The sequence below is a fragment of the Zeus faber genome (assembly GCF_960531495.2).
Source record: "Zeus faber genome assembly, contig: SCAFFOLD_46, whole genome shotgun sequence".
NCBI classification, from domain to species: Eukaryota; Metazoa; Chordata; class Actinopteri; order Zeiformes; family Zeidae; genus Zeus; species Zeus faber.
The window spans coordinates 95,001-110,000 of record NW_028293066.1 but is presented as its reverse complement, the minus strand read 5'-3'; the positions used below and the strand labels follow the sequence as shown (position 1 = coordinate 110,000).

Genomic DNA, 15,000 nt, shown 5'->3' with positions numbered 1-15,000 from the left:
AGGGACGGGGAGACAGAGGGACGGGGAGACGGAGGACAGTGAGACGGAGGGACGGGGAGATGGAGGACAGGGAGACAAAGGACAAGAAGATGGAGGGATGGGGAGAAGGAGGACAGGGAGGTGGAGGAAAGGGGAGACGGAGGGACCGGGAGATGGAGGGACAGGGACACGGAGGGACGGGGAGACGGACGACAGGGAGACGGAGGACAAGGAGACTGAGGACAGGGAGATGGAGGACAAGGGGAGGGAGGGAGGGGAAATGGAGGGATGGGGACTCGGAGGGACGGGGAGACGGAGGACAAGGGGACGGAGGACAGGGAGACGGAGGGACGGGGAGATGGAGGACAGGGAGTTGGAGGACAGGGAGACGGAGGACAGGGAGACAGATGGAGGGGGACACGGAGGGACGAGGAGACGGAGGACAGGGAGACAGGGAGATGGAGGAAAGGGAGAGGGGGAGACGGATACAGGGAGATGGAGGGTTGTGAGATGGAGGACAGGGATACGGAGGACAGGGAGACAGAGGACAAGGAGACGGAGGGACGGGGACACGGAGGGACGGGGACACGGAGGGACGGGTACACGGAGGGACGGGGAGACGGACGGCAGGGAGACGGACGACAAGGAGATGGAGGACAGGGAGATGGAGGACAAGGGGACGGAGGGAGGGGAAATGGAGGGACGGGGAGATGGAGGACAGGGAGACAGAGGACAAGGATACGGAGGGACAGGGACACGGAGGGACGGTGAGACGGACGACAGGGAGACGGAGGACAAGGAGACGGAGGACAGGGAGATGGAGGACAAGGGGACCGAGGGAGGGGAAATGGAGGGATGGGGACTCGGAGGGACGGGGAGACGGAGGACAGGGGGACGGAGGACAGGGAGACGGAGGGATGGGGAGATGGAGGACAGGGAGTTGGAGGACAGGGAGACGGAGGACAGGGAGACGGATGGAGGGGGACACGGAGGGACGAGAAGACGGAGGACAGGGAGATGGAGGACAGGGAGACGGAGGGACGTTAAGATGGAGGACAGGGAGACGGAGAGACAGGAGACAGAGGACAGGATGGAGGACGGGAATGGGGATGGGGGGTTATTTTAGGTGTGGTGCTCCTGTGAAGAAGAAGTTGTTTTAGGACGATGAAGGTTTGGCTTTTAAGTTGATGATGGGGGCGGCTGTCAGCTGTTGTGTCCAGGGAATATCTGTGTGTGTGTGTGTGTTCTTTTGCTTTTGTGTGTGTGTGACTGAAACTTTATTTTTACATCACTGTTCACATTGTTCTTTATCAAGTAACAAGTTACAACAAGTTACAACGAGTAACAACAACTTACAGCAAGTTACAACAAGCAACAAGTAACAACAAGTTACAACAAGCAACAAGTTACAACAAGCAACAAGTAACAACAAGTTACAACAAGTTGCAACAACTAACAACAAGTTACAACAAGTAACAACAATAACAACAAGTTACAACAAGTGACAAGTAACAGCAAGTTACAAGTTGCAACAAGTAACAACAAGTTACAACAAGTGACAATAAGTTACACGTTAGAACCAGTAACAAGTTACAACAAGTTATAACAAGTAACAGCAAGTTACAAGTTGCAACAAGTAACAACAAGTTACAACAAGTTACAATAAGTTACACGTTAGAACCAGTAACAAGTTACAAGTTACAACAAGTAACAGCAAGTTACAACAAGTTACAACAAGCAACAAAAGTAACAACAAGCAACAACAAAATACAAGTTACAACAAGTTACAACAAGTAACAACAAGCGACAACAAGTAACAACAAGCAACAACAAGCTACAAGCTACAACAAGTTACAACAAGTTACAACAAGTAACATCAAGTAACAACAAGTAACAACAACTTACAGCAAGTTACAACAAGCAACAAGTAACAACAAGTTACAACAAGCAACAAGTAACAACAAGTTACAACAAGTTGCAACAAGTAACAACAAGCTACAACAACTAACAACAAATTACAGCAAGTGACAAGTAACAGCAAGTTACAACAAGTTGCAACAAGTAATAACAAGTTACAATAACTTACAACAAGTTAGAACCAGTAACAACAAGTTACAAAAGTTACAACAAGTAACAAGTTACAAACAAGTTACATCAAGTTACAACAAGTAACAACAAGTTACAGCAAGTTACAACAAGCAACAAGTAACAACAAGTTACAACAAGTAACAAGTAACAACAAGTTACAACAAGTGACAAGTAACAACAAGTAACTTCAAGTTACAACAAGTTAGAACCGGTAACAACAAGTTACAACTAGCAACTGCAAGTTACAACAAGCAACACGTAACAACACGCAACAACAAGCTACAACAAGTTACAACAAGTTACAACAAGTAACAGCAAACAACAACAAGCTACAACATGTTACAACAACTTACAACAAGTAACAACAAGTTACAGCAAGTGACAAGTAACAGCATGTTAAAACAAGCAACAACAAGTAACGACAAGTTACAACAAGCAACAAGTTACAACAAGTTACAACAAGTTACAACAAGTAACAACAAGCAACAACAAGCTACAACAAATTACAACAACTTACAACAAGTAACAACAAGTTACAGCAAGTGACAACAAGCTACAACAAGTTACAACAACTTACAACAAGTAACAGCAAGTTACAACAAGCAACAACAAGTAACGACAAGTTACAACAAGCAACAAGTGACAAGTTACAACAAGCAACAACAAGCAACAACAAGTTACAACAAGCAACAACAAGTAACAACAAGTAACAACAAGTAACAACAAGTGACAACAAGTTACAACAAGCAACAACAAGTAACAACAAATAACAACAAGCTACAACAACTTACAACAACTTACAACAAGTAACAACAAGTTACAGCAAGTGACAACAAGTAACAGCAAGTTACAACAAGCAACAAGTAACGACAAGTTACAACAAGCAACAAGTGACAACAAGTTACAACAAGCAACAACAAGCAACAACAAGTGACAACAAGTTTCAACAAGCAACAACAAGCAACAACAAGTAACAACAAGTTACAACACGTTTCAACAAGCATCAACAAGTAACAACAAGTGACAACAAATAACAAGTGGTAACAAGTGACAACAAGTAACAACAAGTGACAACAAGTGACAACAAGTGACAAGTTAGAACAAGTTACAACAAGTGACAAGTGACAACAAGTAACAACAAGTGACAACAAGTGGCAAGTGACAACAAGTGAAAAGTTAGAACAAGTTATAACAAGTGACAACAAGTAACAACATGTGACAACAAGTGACAAGTAACAACTAGTTACAACGAGTAACAACAAGTAACAAAAGGTGACAACAAGTGACAAGTTAGAACAAGTGACAAAAAGTGACAACAAGTAACAACATGTGACAACAAGTGACAACAAGAAACAAGTAACAACAAGTGACAACAATTGACAAGTTACAACAAGTTTCAACAAGTTGCAACAAGTAACAACAAGTGACAACACGTGACAACAAGCGACAATAAGCGACAACAAGTGACAACAAGCGACAACAAGCGACAACAAGCAACAACAAGTTACAACAAGTGACAAGTTACAACAAGTAACAACAAGCAACAACAAGCTACAAGAAGTAACAACACGTTTCACCAAGCATCAACAAGCAACAACAAGTAACAACAAGTGGCAACAAGTGACAACAAGTAACAACAAGTGACAACAAGTGACAACAAGTGACAACAAGTGACAAGTTAGAATAAGTTAGAACAAGTTACAACAAGCAACAACGAGCTACAACAAGTAACAACAAGTGACAACAAGTGGCAAGAGACAACAAGTGAAAAGTTAGAACAAGTTACAACAAGTGACAAGTGACAACAAGTGGCAACAAGTGACAACAAGTAACAACAAATGACAACAAGTGACAACAAGTGACATCAAGTGACAAGTTACAACAAGTTACAACAAGTGACAAGTGACAACAAGTAACAACACGTTACAACAAGCAACAACAAGCTACAACAAGTAACAACAAGTGACAACAAGTGGCAAGTGACAACAAGTGAAAAGTTAGAACAAGTTACAACAAGTGACAACAAGTAACAACATGTGACAACAAGTGACAAGTTACAACTAGTTACAACAAGTAACAACAAGTAACAAAAAGTGACAAGTGACAACAAGTGACAAGTTAGAACAAGTGACAACAAGTGACAACAAGTAACAACATGTGACAACAAGTGACAACAAGTAACAAGTAACAACAAGTGACAAGTTACAACAAGTTACAAGTTACAACAAGTAACAACAAGTGACAACACGTGACAACAAGCGACAATAAGCGACAACAAGTGACAACAAGCGACAACAAGCGACAACAAGTTACAACAAGTGACAACAAGTAACAACAAGCGACAACCAGTAACAACAAGTAACAACAAGCAACAACAAGTTACAACAAGTGACAAGTTACAACAAGTAACAACAAGCAACAACAAGCTACAAGAAGTAACATCACGTTTCAACAAGCATCAACAAGCAACAACAAGTAACAACAAGTGGCAACAAGTGACAACAGGCAACAACAAGCTACAACAAGTAACAACACGTTACAACACGTTACAAGCATCAAAAAGTAACAAGTGGCAACAAGTGACAAGTAACAACAAGAAACAACAAGTAACAACAATTGACAACAAGTGACAACAATCGACAAGTTACAACAAGTTACAACAAGTAACAACAAGTAACAAAAAGTGACAACAAGCAAAGCAAGTAACAACAAGTAACAAGTGGCAACAAGTGACAACAAGTGACAACACGTGACAACAAGTGACAACAAGCGACAACAAGCGACAACAAGTGACAACAAGTAACAACAAGTAACAACAAGCGACAACCAGTAACAACAAGTAACAACAAGCAACAACAAGTTACAACAAGTGACAAGTTACAACAAGTAACAACAAGCAACAACAAGCTACAAGAAGTAACAACACGTTTCAACAAGCATCAACAAGCAACAACAAGTAACAACAAGTGGCAACAAGTGACAACAAGTAACAACAAGTGACAACAAGTGACAAGTTAGAACAAGATACAACAAGTGACAACAAGTGACAACAAGCAACAACAAGCTACAACAAGTAACAACACGTTACAACACGTTACAACAAGCATCAAAAAGTAACAAGTGGCAACAAGTGACAAGTAACAACAAGTAACAACAAGTAACAACAATTTACAACAAGTGACAACAAGTGACAAGTTACCACAAGTTACAACAATTAACAACAAGTAACAAAAAGTGACAACAAGCAAAGCAAGTAACAACAAGTAACAAGTGGCAACAAGTGACAACAAGTGACAACACGTGACAACAAGCGACAATAAGCGACAACAAGTGACAACAAGTGACAAGTTACAACAAGTTACAACAAGTGACAACAAGTAACAACACGTTACAACAAGCAACAACAAGCTACAACAAGTAACAACAAGTGACAACAAGTGGCAAGTGACAACAAGTGAAAAGTTAGAACAAGTTACAACAAGTGACAACAAGTGACAACAAGTGACAACAAGCGACAACAAGCTACAACAAGTAACAACACGTTACAACACGTTACAACAAGCATCAAAAAGTAACAAGTGGCAACAAGTGACAAGTAACAACAAGTAACAACAAGTAACAACAATTGACAACAAGTGACTACAAGTGACAAGTTACAAGTTACAAGTTACAACAAGTAACAACAAGTAACAAAAAGTGACAACAAGCAAAGCAAGTAACAAGTAACAAGTGGCAACAAGTGACAACAAGTGACAACAAGTGACAACAAGTGACAACAAGTGACAAGTTAGAACAAGTTACAACAAGTGACAAGTGACAACAAGTAACAACACGTTACAACAAGCAATAACAAGCTACAACAAGTAACAACAAGTGACAACAAGTGACAAGTTACAACAAGTAACAACAAGTAACAACAAGTGACAACAAGTAACAACAAGTAACAACAAGTGACAACAAGTGACAAGTTACAACAAGTGACAACAAGTGACAACAAGTGACAACAAGCGACAATAAGCGACAACAAGCGACAACAAGTGACAACAAGCGACAACAAGTTACAACAAGTGACAAGTTACAACAAGTAACAACAAGTTACAACAAGTAACAACACGTTACAACCAGCAACAACAAGCTACAACAAGTAACAACAAGTGGCAACAAGTGACAACAAGTGACAACAAGTTACAACAAGTTATAAGGGATGGTAGCTCAGGAGGTAGAGCTGGTGGTCTAGTGATCCAAAGGTCGCTGGTTCGATCCCAGCCTCCTCCTGCTAGCATGCTGTAGTGTCCTTGAGCAACAAGCAAAGCAAGTAACAAGTGACAACAAGTGACAACAAGTGACAACAAGCGACTACAAGCGACAACAAGCGACAACAAGCGACAACAAGCGACAACAAGCGACAACAAGTAACAAGTAACAAGTAACAAGTGACAACAAGCGACAACAAGTAACTTTATATTCAGTTCCAGTAAGTCCTCTAGTTTTTTTTGCTCGACTCCGGCTTCAGCTCAAGTTCTTAAAACAAAATGATGAAGCTCGTCCTTTCATGGGAGCATCGTCATGTTCCACTGGTTGAACTGCTCCAGGACCAAGTATTTATTGTCTCTTTTTATTCCTAAAAACATCTTTAAATGTAAAGAAGTAACTGAGAACTTCATGAGTGGAGCTTTCCTCTTCACTCCTTCTGCTCCTTGTTGAAGAGCTTCAACCTCAGGACGTGGCTGAGATGAGATGCAGTCAAGAAAGGAACGACCAGTTCAACGCAGTAAAACACAACATCAAATAAAAGAACAAAGTAACACAAGCAAATACAAATATAAAAACTGTAATATCTGCAGCTCATCCACATCCATATGTGTATGTGTGTATATATTGTATTGTGTGTGTGTATGTGTGTGTATATACATGTGTGTGTATATATTTGTGTGTGTGTCTGTGTGTATATATGTGTGTGTCTGTGTGTATATATGTGTGTGTGTCTGTGTGTATATATGTGTGCGTGTATATTTGTGTGTGTGTGTAAATGTGTGTGTTTATATGTGTATGTGTGTATATATTGTATTGTGTGTGTGTGTGTGTGTGTGTGTGTGTGTGTGTGTGTGTGTGTGTGTGGCATGCTTGTGTAGGAGCTGCTCTGTCGTCCGTGGTGGAACAAGAGTATAAATAAAATTTTTCCTACAGATGTTGTCACCTTGACAGATCGGTCGTGTGATCGTCCTCCAGCTCGCTGAGCTGCGCGGGGATAACCTTTACATGTGAGCGTGCACGCTCCCTTCTGCACACCCCCACGTGCACGCTCCCTTCTGCACACCCCCACGTGCACGCTCCCTTCTGCACACCCCCACGTGCACGCTCCCTTCTGCACACCCCCACGTGCACGCTCCCTCCTGCATACCCCCACGTGCACGCTCCCTCCTGCACACCCCCACGTGCACGCTCCCTTCTGCACACCCCCACGTGCACGCTCCCTCCTGCATACCCCCACGTGCACGCTCCCTCCTGCACACCCCCACGTGCACGCTCCCTTCTGCACACCCCCACGTGCACGCTCCCTCCTGCATACCCCCACGTGCACGCTCCCTCCTGCATACCCCCACGTGCACGCTCCCTTCTGCACACCCCCACGTGCACGCTCCCTCCTGCATACCCCCACGTGCACGCTCCCTCCTGCATACCCCCACGTGCACGCTCCCTCCTGCATACCCCCACGTGCACGCTCCCTTCTGCACACCCCCACGTGCACGCTCCCTCCTGCATACCCCCACGTGCACGCTCCCTCCTGCATACCCCCACGTGCACGCTCCCTCCTGCATACCCCCACGTGCACGTTTCCTTGTTGGGAGAGGGGAGAGGAGGGGAGGAGTTGAGAGGAAAATAGGTGAGAAGGAGGAAGGGAGGAAAGGTGAGGAGGGAGGAGGGGAGATGGGAGGACAATGGGGGAGGAGGGGGAAAAGTGTTTGATAAGAGCTGAGGAGGTGTGGAGCAGGGGGGCCTGGGTGGTTTGTGTGGAGGCTGTTGGGAGGGTCTGGTGATGGAGGGTGTTGGGAGGGTGGAGTGATGGAGGGTGTAGGGAGGGTGGTGAAAGCAGCTCCTTGATGAACTCCTTTGCTCCGTCACGGGTCGCGGCAAAACCTTAAAAAACCTGAGTCTCCTTTTCCTGTCACCATCAGCATCCGCCCTGTGTGTGTGTGTGTGTGTGTGTGTGTGTGTGTGTGTGTGTGTGTGTGTGTGTGTGTGTGTGTGTGTGTGTGTGTGTGTGTGTGTGTACATAACTTCACACTCTATGAAGTGGAGACATGGTCAGGATGCCAAACATGTCAAGACCTCAATGAAAGGGACGTTGAGATCCAGAGACATATGGATGGGTGGGTGGATGGATGGATTGATGGGTGGGTGGATGGATGGATGGGTTGGTGGATGGATGGATGGATGGATGGATGGGTGGGTGGGTGGATGGATGGATGGATGGGTGGGTGGATGGATGGATGGGTTGGTGGATGGATGGATGGATGGATGGGTTGGTGGATGGATGGATGGATGGATGGATGGGTGGGTGGGTGGATGGATGGATGGATGGGTGGTTGGGTGGGTGGTTGGGTGGGTGGATGGATGTTGTTGGTAAAACACTGCAGACTCAGAGTGCATGCTGGGATATGTGGCTGTGCATGTTTGAACACCTTCTGCGTCCAGTCTGACTTTGTACTGATATCAGTCTGAAAAGTATTTTGAAAAGTATAAATGAAAGTATATTTAACATATTGATTACATACATATTAATAACAGATGAACATATGAATAACATATCAATTACATACATACTAATAACATAGTATAGAAATATAAATAACATAATAACATATTAATAACAGATGAACATATTAACAACATTAATAACATACATAATAACATAGTATAGGAATATAAATTACATAACATATCATTCACATATTAATAACATAACATGTTAACATAGTAATAACATAAACATTATAATTACATATTATCATATTCATAAAATAAAAACATTAACATATTAAAAACATATTAACATAGCAATAACATGAACATATTCATGACATATTAACATAGTGATAACATATTAAAACATATAACAAATATTACTAACATATTAACATAATAACAACATATTAACATATTCATAATATATTAAAACATTAAAAGACATATTAACATAGTATTAACACATTAAAAACATATTTAAAACGTATTAACATATTCATAACATATTAACATAATAATAACATATTAAACATATTAACATATTCATTACATATTAAAACATGTTAAAACATATAAAACACACATTAACATATAATAACATATTAACATATTAACATATTCATAACATAATAATATCATATTAACATACTATTATCATAATATAATAATAAATTAACATAATAATAACAGTACATTACCATAATAATAACATATTATAACATATGAACATAATAATAACATATTAACATAATAATGACATATTAACCTATTCATAAACATATTAACATAATAATAACACCATATCAACCTATTCATAACATATTAACATATTCATAACATATTAGCATAACAATATCATACTAACACACTATTATCCTAATAATAACAAATTAACATAATAATAACATATTAACATAATAATAACATAGTATAACTTATGAACATAATAATATCATATTAACATAATAATAACATATTAACATAATAATAACATATTAACCTATTCATAACATATTAACATAATAATCACATAATAATAACATATTAACATAGTAATAACATATTAACCTATTCATAACATATGAACATAATAATAACATAAACATAATAATAACATATTAACCTATTCATAACATATGAACATAATAATAACATATTAACATAATAATAACATATTAACCTATTCATAACATAATAACATATGAATCACATACTAAAAACATCTTAATTCCATCAATATCAGGTCAGATATGTTTTTAAAAACATGGATCCCGGGGATTTAAAAGGCTCCTTCCCCCCGGTCCCTGGGTGTGGTCTGTCTGCTCGGACCGCAGGGAGACTCCATGACTGGGTGATACGCTTCACCAGCTCCACCCGTTTATTTCCATGTGTTTAAGCTGCATTGCAGCAGGTAGAAGCACTTGCAGCACTCTGCACCACCCTACTGCCACTCTCACTTTATGACATGGAGAAGAAAAAGTTAGAGATGTAGGTTCAGCTACTGAGAGAAGTGAATATATATATATATATATATATATATATATATATATATATATATATATATATATATATATATAGTATAAAGTATATATATATATATATTTAAGAACATAAACATATTGACTATGCACAGAAAAGGGACGATAACCTAAAAGAAAAACTGAAAAATTTTAATGTACAGTTAAAGTTGGGAGTGTATGTACATATCTGTGTATATAAATATATATATAGTATATATACTGTACACACTATATGTACTGTACATACTATATATACTGTACACACTATATATTCTGTACATACTATATATGCTGTACACACGATACAGTATAGTACAGTATATATAACCCTAACCTTCATAGATCTCTCTCTTCCTCCCCCCAAGGGCCGACTCTTCCAAGATGAACCAGCCCATGAGAGGCGACCAGGGCCACCACCCTGCCTCCACCCGCAAGACGGCCAGCCTGTCGTCGCCTAGCGCCGCACGCCGCCTCTACCGCAACCTGTCGGGGAAGTTCCGGGTGGGGTCCAACCCCTCCGGCCTGGAGGAAAGCACCATCACCGGGCGGATGGGTGACAGGGAGCGTCTGCGCAAGACCAACATGGTGAGACGGGCGGAGGCATCCAAACCTGCTTTTCCAAACCTCCGTCACAGGGTCCATTCAGTGGATGGTTCCGCATGGTTAACATGTGCTTCCTTGAAAGGTTCTTCATTCTTGATTGCTTTATAGTATTGATCCATGTTTCTCTCAAGGCCTTGAAGACTTAACATTTTTCACTCCAGGTCTTGAAGACTAAACATGTTTCACTCCAGGCCTTGAAGACTTAATATGTTTCACTCCAGGTCTTGAAGACTTAGCATGTTTCTCTCCAAGCCTTGAAGACTTAATATGTTTCACTCCAGGCCTTGAAGACTTAACATGTTTCACTCCAGGCCTTGAAGACCTAACATGTTTCACTCCAGGCCTGAAAGACTTAACATTTTTCACTCCAGGCCTTGAAGACTTAACATGTTTCACTCCAGGCCTGAACTATACAACTATACAACTACTACCACTACTACAACTAATGCTATACTATTATACTACTACCAGAGAGACAGAGAGAGAGAGAGACAGAGAGGGAGAGAGAGACAGAGATTTGGATTTTTAAAGCATCTTTATTTTAACATTTTCTCTAGTTCACAGTTACAGACAATACAACAAACACACTTGGTTCACTAACAGAGTCCTACACGTTAAAAACAGACTGGAAGCACAGGTCGTCCTCCACCAGGGAACAGATGGCGTCATTAAAACACCACAGCTTGATGAAGACGTCCAGACTCTTCATCAGTCTGTGAAAGTTAAAATCAATCAAGACTCTGGCCCTGACCAACGCTACAAACACTCTTCCTAAAACACTCTCCTTTCCCCTCAGTTTGTTCCTCCTCGTGAGGTAGATGGCCATCTTCGCTTCCCCTACTAGAAAATTAAGCAGTCGCCATTTCTCTGCATTGGCCCTGTAGTATCTAACCCCAAAAATAAAAGCGTTTCTGGACGCTCCTCCTTAAAGAGCTTAAAACTTTCCTTTAAAAGACTAAAAAGCTCTAAAAGTCTGTCACACTCTGCAAAACAGTGAAACACGGACTCTGGCAGTTTGCAGAATGGACATTCATTTGCGACCGTGGGATTAAAAACAGAAACAAAGCTGTTGACAGCTATGGCTCCATGTAGGACCCTCCATTGGAGGTCCCCCGTCCTTTTCTTGGAGGGAGCTTTGTAAAAGCTCCTCCAACATGACTCCTCCTGTCCCTCCATCTGGAGCCGTCCCCTCCAGACAGTGTCCTGCCGCCCCTCCAGTCCCCTCCTATTTAAAACAACCACACACTCTTTGTAAAAAGCCTTCCCGCTGGCTGTGTGCAGGTCCAGTTCTGCATAAAGTGCCCTGTGCAGCAGCTTCCCGGAGGACCCCTCCAGGTTGGGGGTCAGGGTCATCTCCGGGAAGGGATCCTCCGGGTTCGGCTCCTCCGCGCCTTCGCCGTACTCCTTCAGCAGGGCCAGCTCCTCCTCCGTGAGCGTCTCCCTCCACCTCTTGAGCACCAGGTGTACGATCCTGGTGGACCTCACCCCCAGCCGCTCCGCCATGGCCTCGCCGTCCTGCAGGTCGCTCCCCGCCGCCGCCACCACCTGCCTCAGGGTCAGGACCCCCGCCTCCCTCAGGATGCTCCTCAGTCCTGGAGTGGCCCCGTCCTGCACATCCAGCCTGGCTCCTCCGATCACCGGCTCCTCCAGGAGCCAGTGGAGGGAATCTGCGGCCTCCCTTTTCCTGTTCTTAAATAACCCCCATGCTTTAAAAAGCTCCTGATAAAAACGGGGTAAGCCCGACGTGTTTAAAGACTCGTGTCCATTAAAAACAACGAGCTGTCAAGTCCCATCCTCCCAGTCCTCTTTAAGACCAAGCCCAACACGTCCTTCCAAACGTTAAAGTATCTTAAAAACCTCTGTAAAAACTGTAACCTAAAAGTTGCCACTCTGCTTCTGATGTCCACCACACTGTGCCCCGCTTCCTCTTTAGGCAAAAAGACCTTTTCCTTCCTGACCCAGTGGAAGTTCCCCCCCCAAAAGAAGTCCATCAGCTCGGCCTGTATCTTCCTAACTAGCAGGTCTGGTGGTTGGACGCAGGCCACTCTGTGCCACAGCTGTGAGGCCACCAGGTTGTTAATGATGAGCGTCCTGCCCCTGTAGGACAGCTGTGGCAGTGCCCACCTCCATTTTCTTAGCTTGCCCTGTATCTTTCCTAGCAGTCCTTCCCAATTCTTCCCCACCACACTTTCACTCCCTAAAAATACTCCCAAATACTTAAAACCATCCCTTCCCCACTGTAAGCCTCCTGGCAGTTTTAAAAGTCCCCCCCTCCATCCGCCCACAGCCAACGCTTTGCTTTTGCCCCAGTTGACTTTCGCTTCTGATAGCAGCCCAAAGTCCCTGACGATCCCCTCCAGTTTGCTGATTTCGTCCTGTTTCTTTATTAAAACAATGACGTCGTCTGCGTAGGCTGATAAAATGTGGCTTCTCTTAAGACACGCCCTCAATGTTAGTCCTTAATTGACACAGCAATGGTTCTATGGCCAGAGAGTACAGCATCCCTGAGAGGGAGCAGCCCTGTCTCACCCCCCTACACACTCTAAAAGGGCCGCTCAGCCCTCCATTAATCTTCAGTACACTCTCAATGTCCTGGTACAAAACCTGGATCATGGCTATCAGACCAGGGCTGAGGCCGAAAGCCTCCAGAGTGTTCCAGAGGTAAGGGTGCTCAACCCGGTCAAACGCCTTTTCCTGGTCTAGCGAAATGAGCCCAATTTCAATGCCTAAAGAACTAGAGACGTCCAAAATATCCCGAATTAGGGACACATTGTCCAGAATGGACCTACCAGGCACACAGTATGTTTGGTCCTGATGGACTACCAGGTCCATCACCTCCCTCAGCCTGTTGGCCAGCGCCCTCGACAGGATTTTATAGTCCGTGCACAGGAGGGACACAGGACGCCAGTTCTTGATCTCCTGCAGGTCTCCTTTCTTGGGGAGGAGAGTGATGACTGCCCTCCTGCAGCTGACTGGCAATAACTTATCTTTAAAAACTTCATTAAAAACCATTAAAAGGTCCTCCCGTAACTCCTCCCAGAACTCTTTGTAAAACTCCGCAGGAATCCCGTCGATGCCAGGGGCCTTACCCCCCTTCATGCTCTGCAGGGCCGTGGAAAGATCCTGCAGGGTCAGAGGTTCCCCCAGCGCCGCACTGACGTCTTCTTGGACCCTGGGCAAATTCCCACAAAAGGAGTAAAACAGTTATTTTTGCTCCTCGTACTCACTTCTGTACAGTTCTGTGTAAAAGTCCACGGCTCTCGTCCGGATCTCCTCCGGCCTCCTGAGCTCCTGTCCTGTGTCTGATCTCAGGGCGTGGATAAACCTGCTCTGCCCGTTGCTCTTCTCCAGGCTAAAAAAGAAACTAGATGGTGCGTCCATCAGTGCTGCGCTCTGGAAGCGAGAGCGGACCAGCGCCCCCCGCGCCTTGGTGCCTAGTAGGTCTGCGAGAGCAGCTCTTTTAGACTTGAGATCCTTAGTGGCACGGTGGCGCAGTGCATTGCACTGCTGCCTCACAGCAAGAAGGTCCTGGGTTTGATTCCCGCCTGGGGCGCTGTTGGCACCGTGCTCCGGCGGGTTATCTTCCAAAAACAGGAGCCTTTCTGTGTGGAGTTTGCATGTTCTCCCCGTGTTCACATGGGGTTTCCTCCACCTCACGTCAGTAAGGACCCCCACCAAAAACATGCACCCATCATCGTCTGACCAGCGATGGACACTTATCACCTGGTCCCCGGGCGCGTCCACGTATGCTGCCCACTGCTCCTGGCTGTGGCCCCGGAGGAAGGACAAGCCAGGATGGTTAAAAGCAGAGGAGCCATTTCACCGGCCACCATCAAGCATGTGCATGTGTGTGTGTGTGCAAGCATGTGTTGTGGAGTGTCGTGTGACAATTAAAGACTGTTTCTTCTTTCTTCTTCTTCTTCTTCTTAATATGATCTTGATTTCCAGTGGGTTCCACTACACCCTGTAACTCCACAATGTCAGTCTCCAGATCCCTCATAGATCTGGTGATGTCCCGTGTGACATTGAGAGTGTACTGTCGACAGAGCTGCTCTATCTCCCT

The 15,000-nt window shown here is 43.5% G+C and overlaps 1 protein-coding gene across 1 annotated transcript in view; it reads left to right on the top strand.

Annotated features, from left to right (window-relative positions):
- Nucleotides 1–15,000, top strand: part of ankfn1b (ankyrin repeat and fibronectin type III domain containing 1b) — a gene marked incomplete at both ends in the record, with an annotated part of 89,402 nt that overhangs the window by 43,530 nt on the left and 30,872 nt on the right. The window contains one exon of the mRNA XM_080024688.1: nucleotides 10,700–10,919. Coding sequence (XP_079880814.1) covers nucleotides 10,700–10,919 — 220 coding nt within the window. The remainder of the gene's footprint in view (nucleotides 1–10,699; nucleotides 10,920–15,000) is intronic.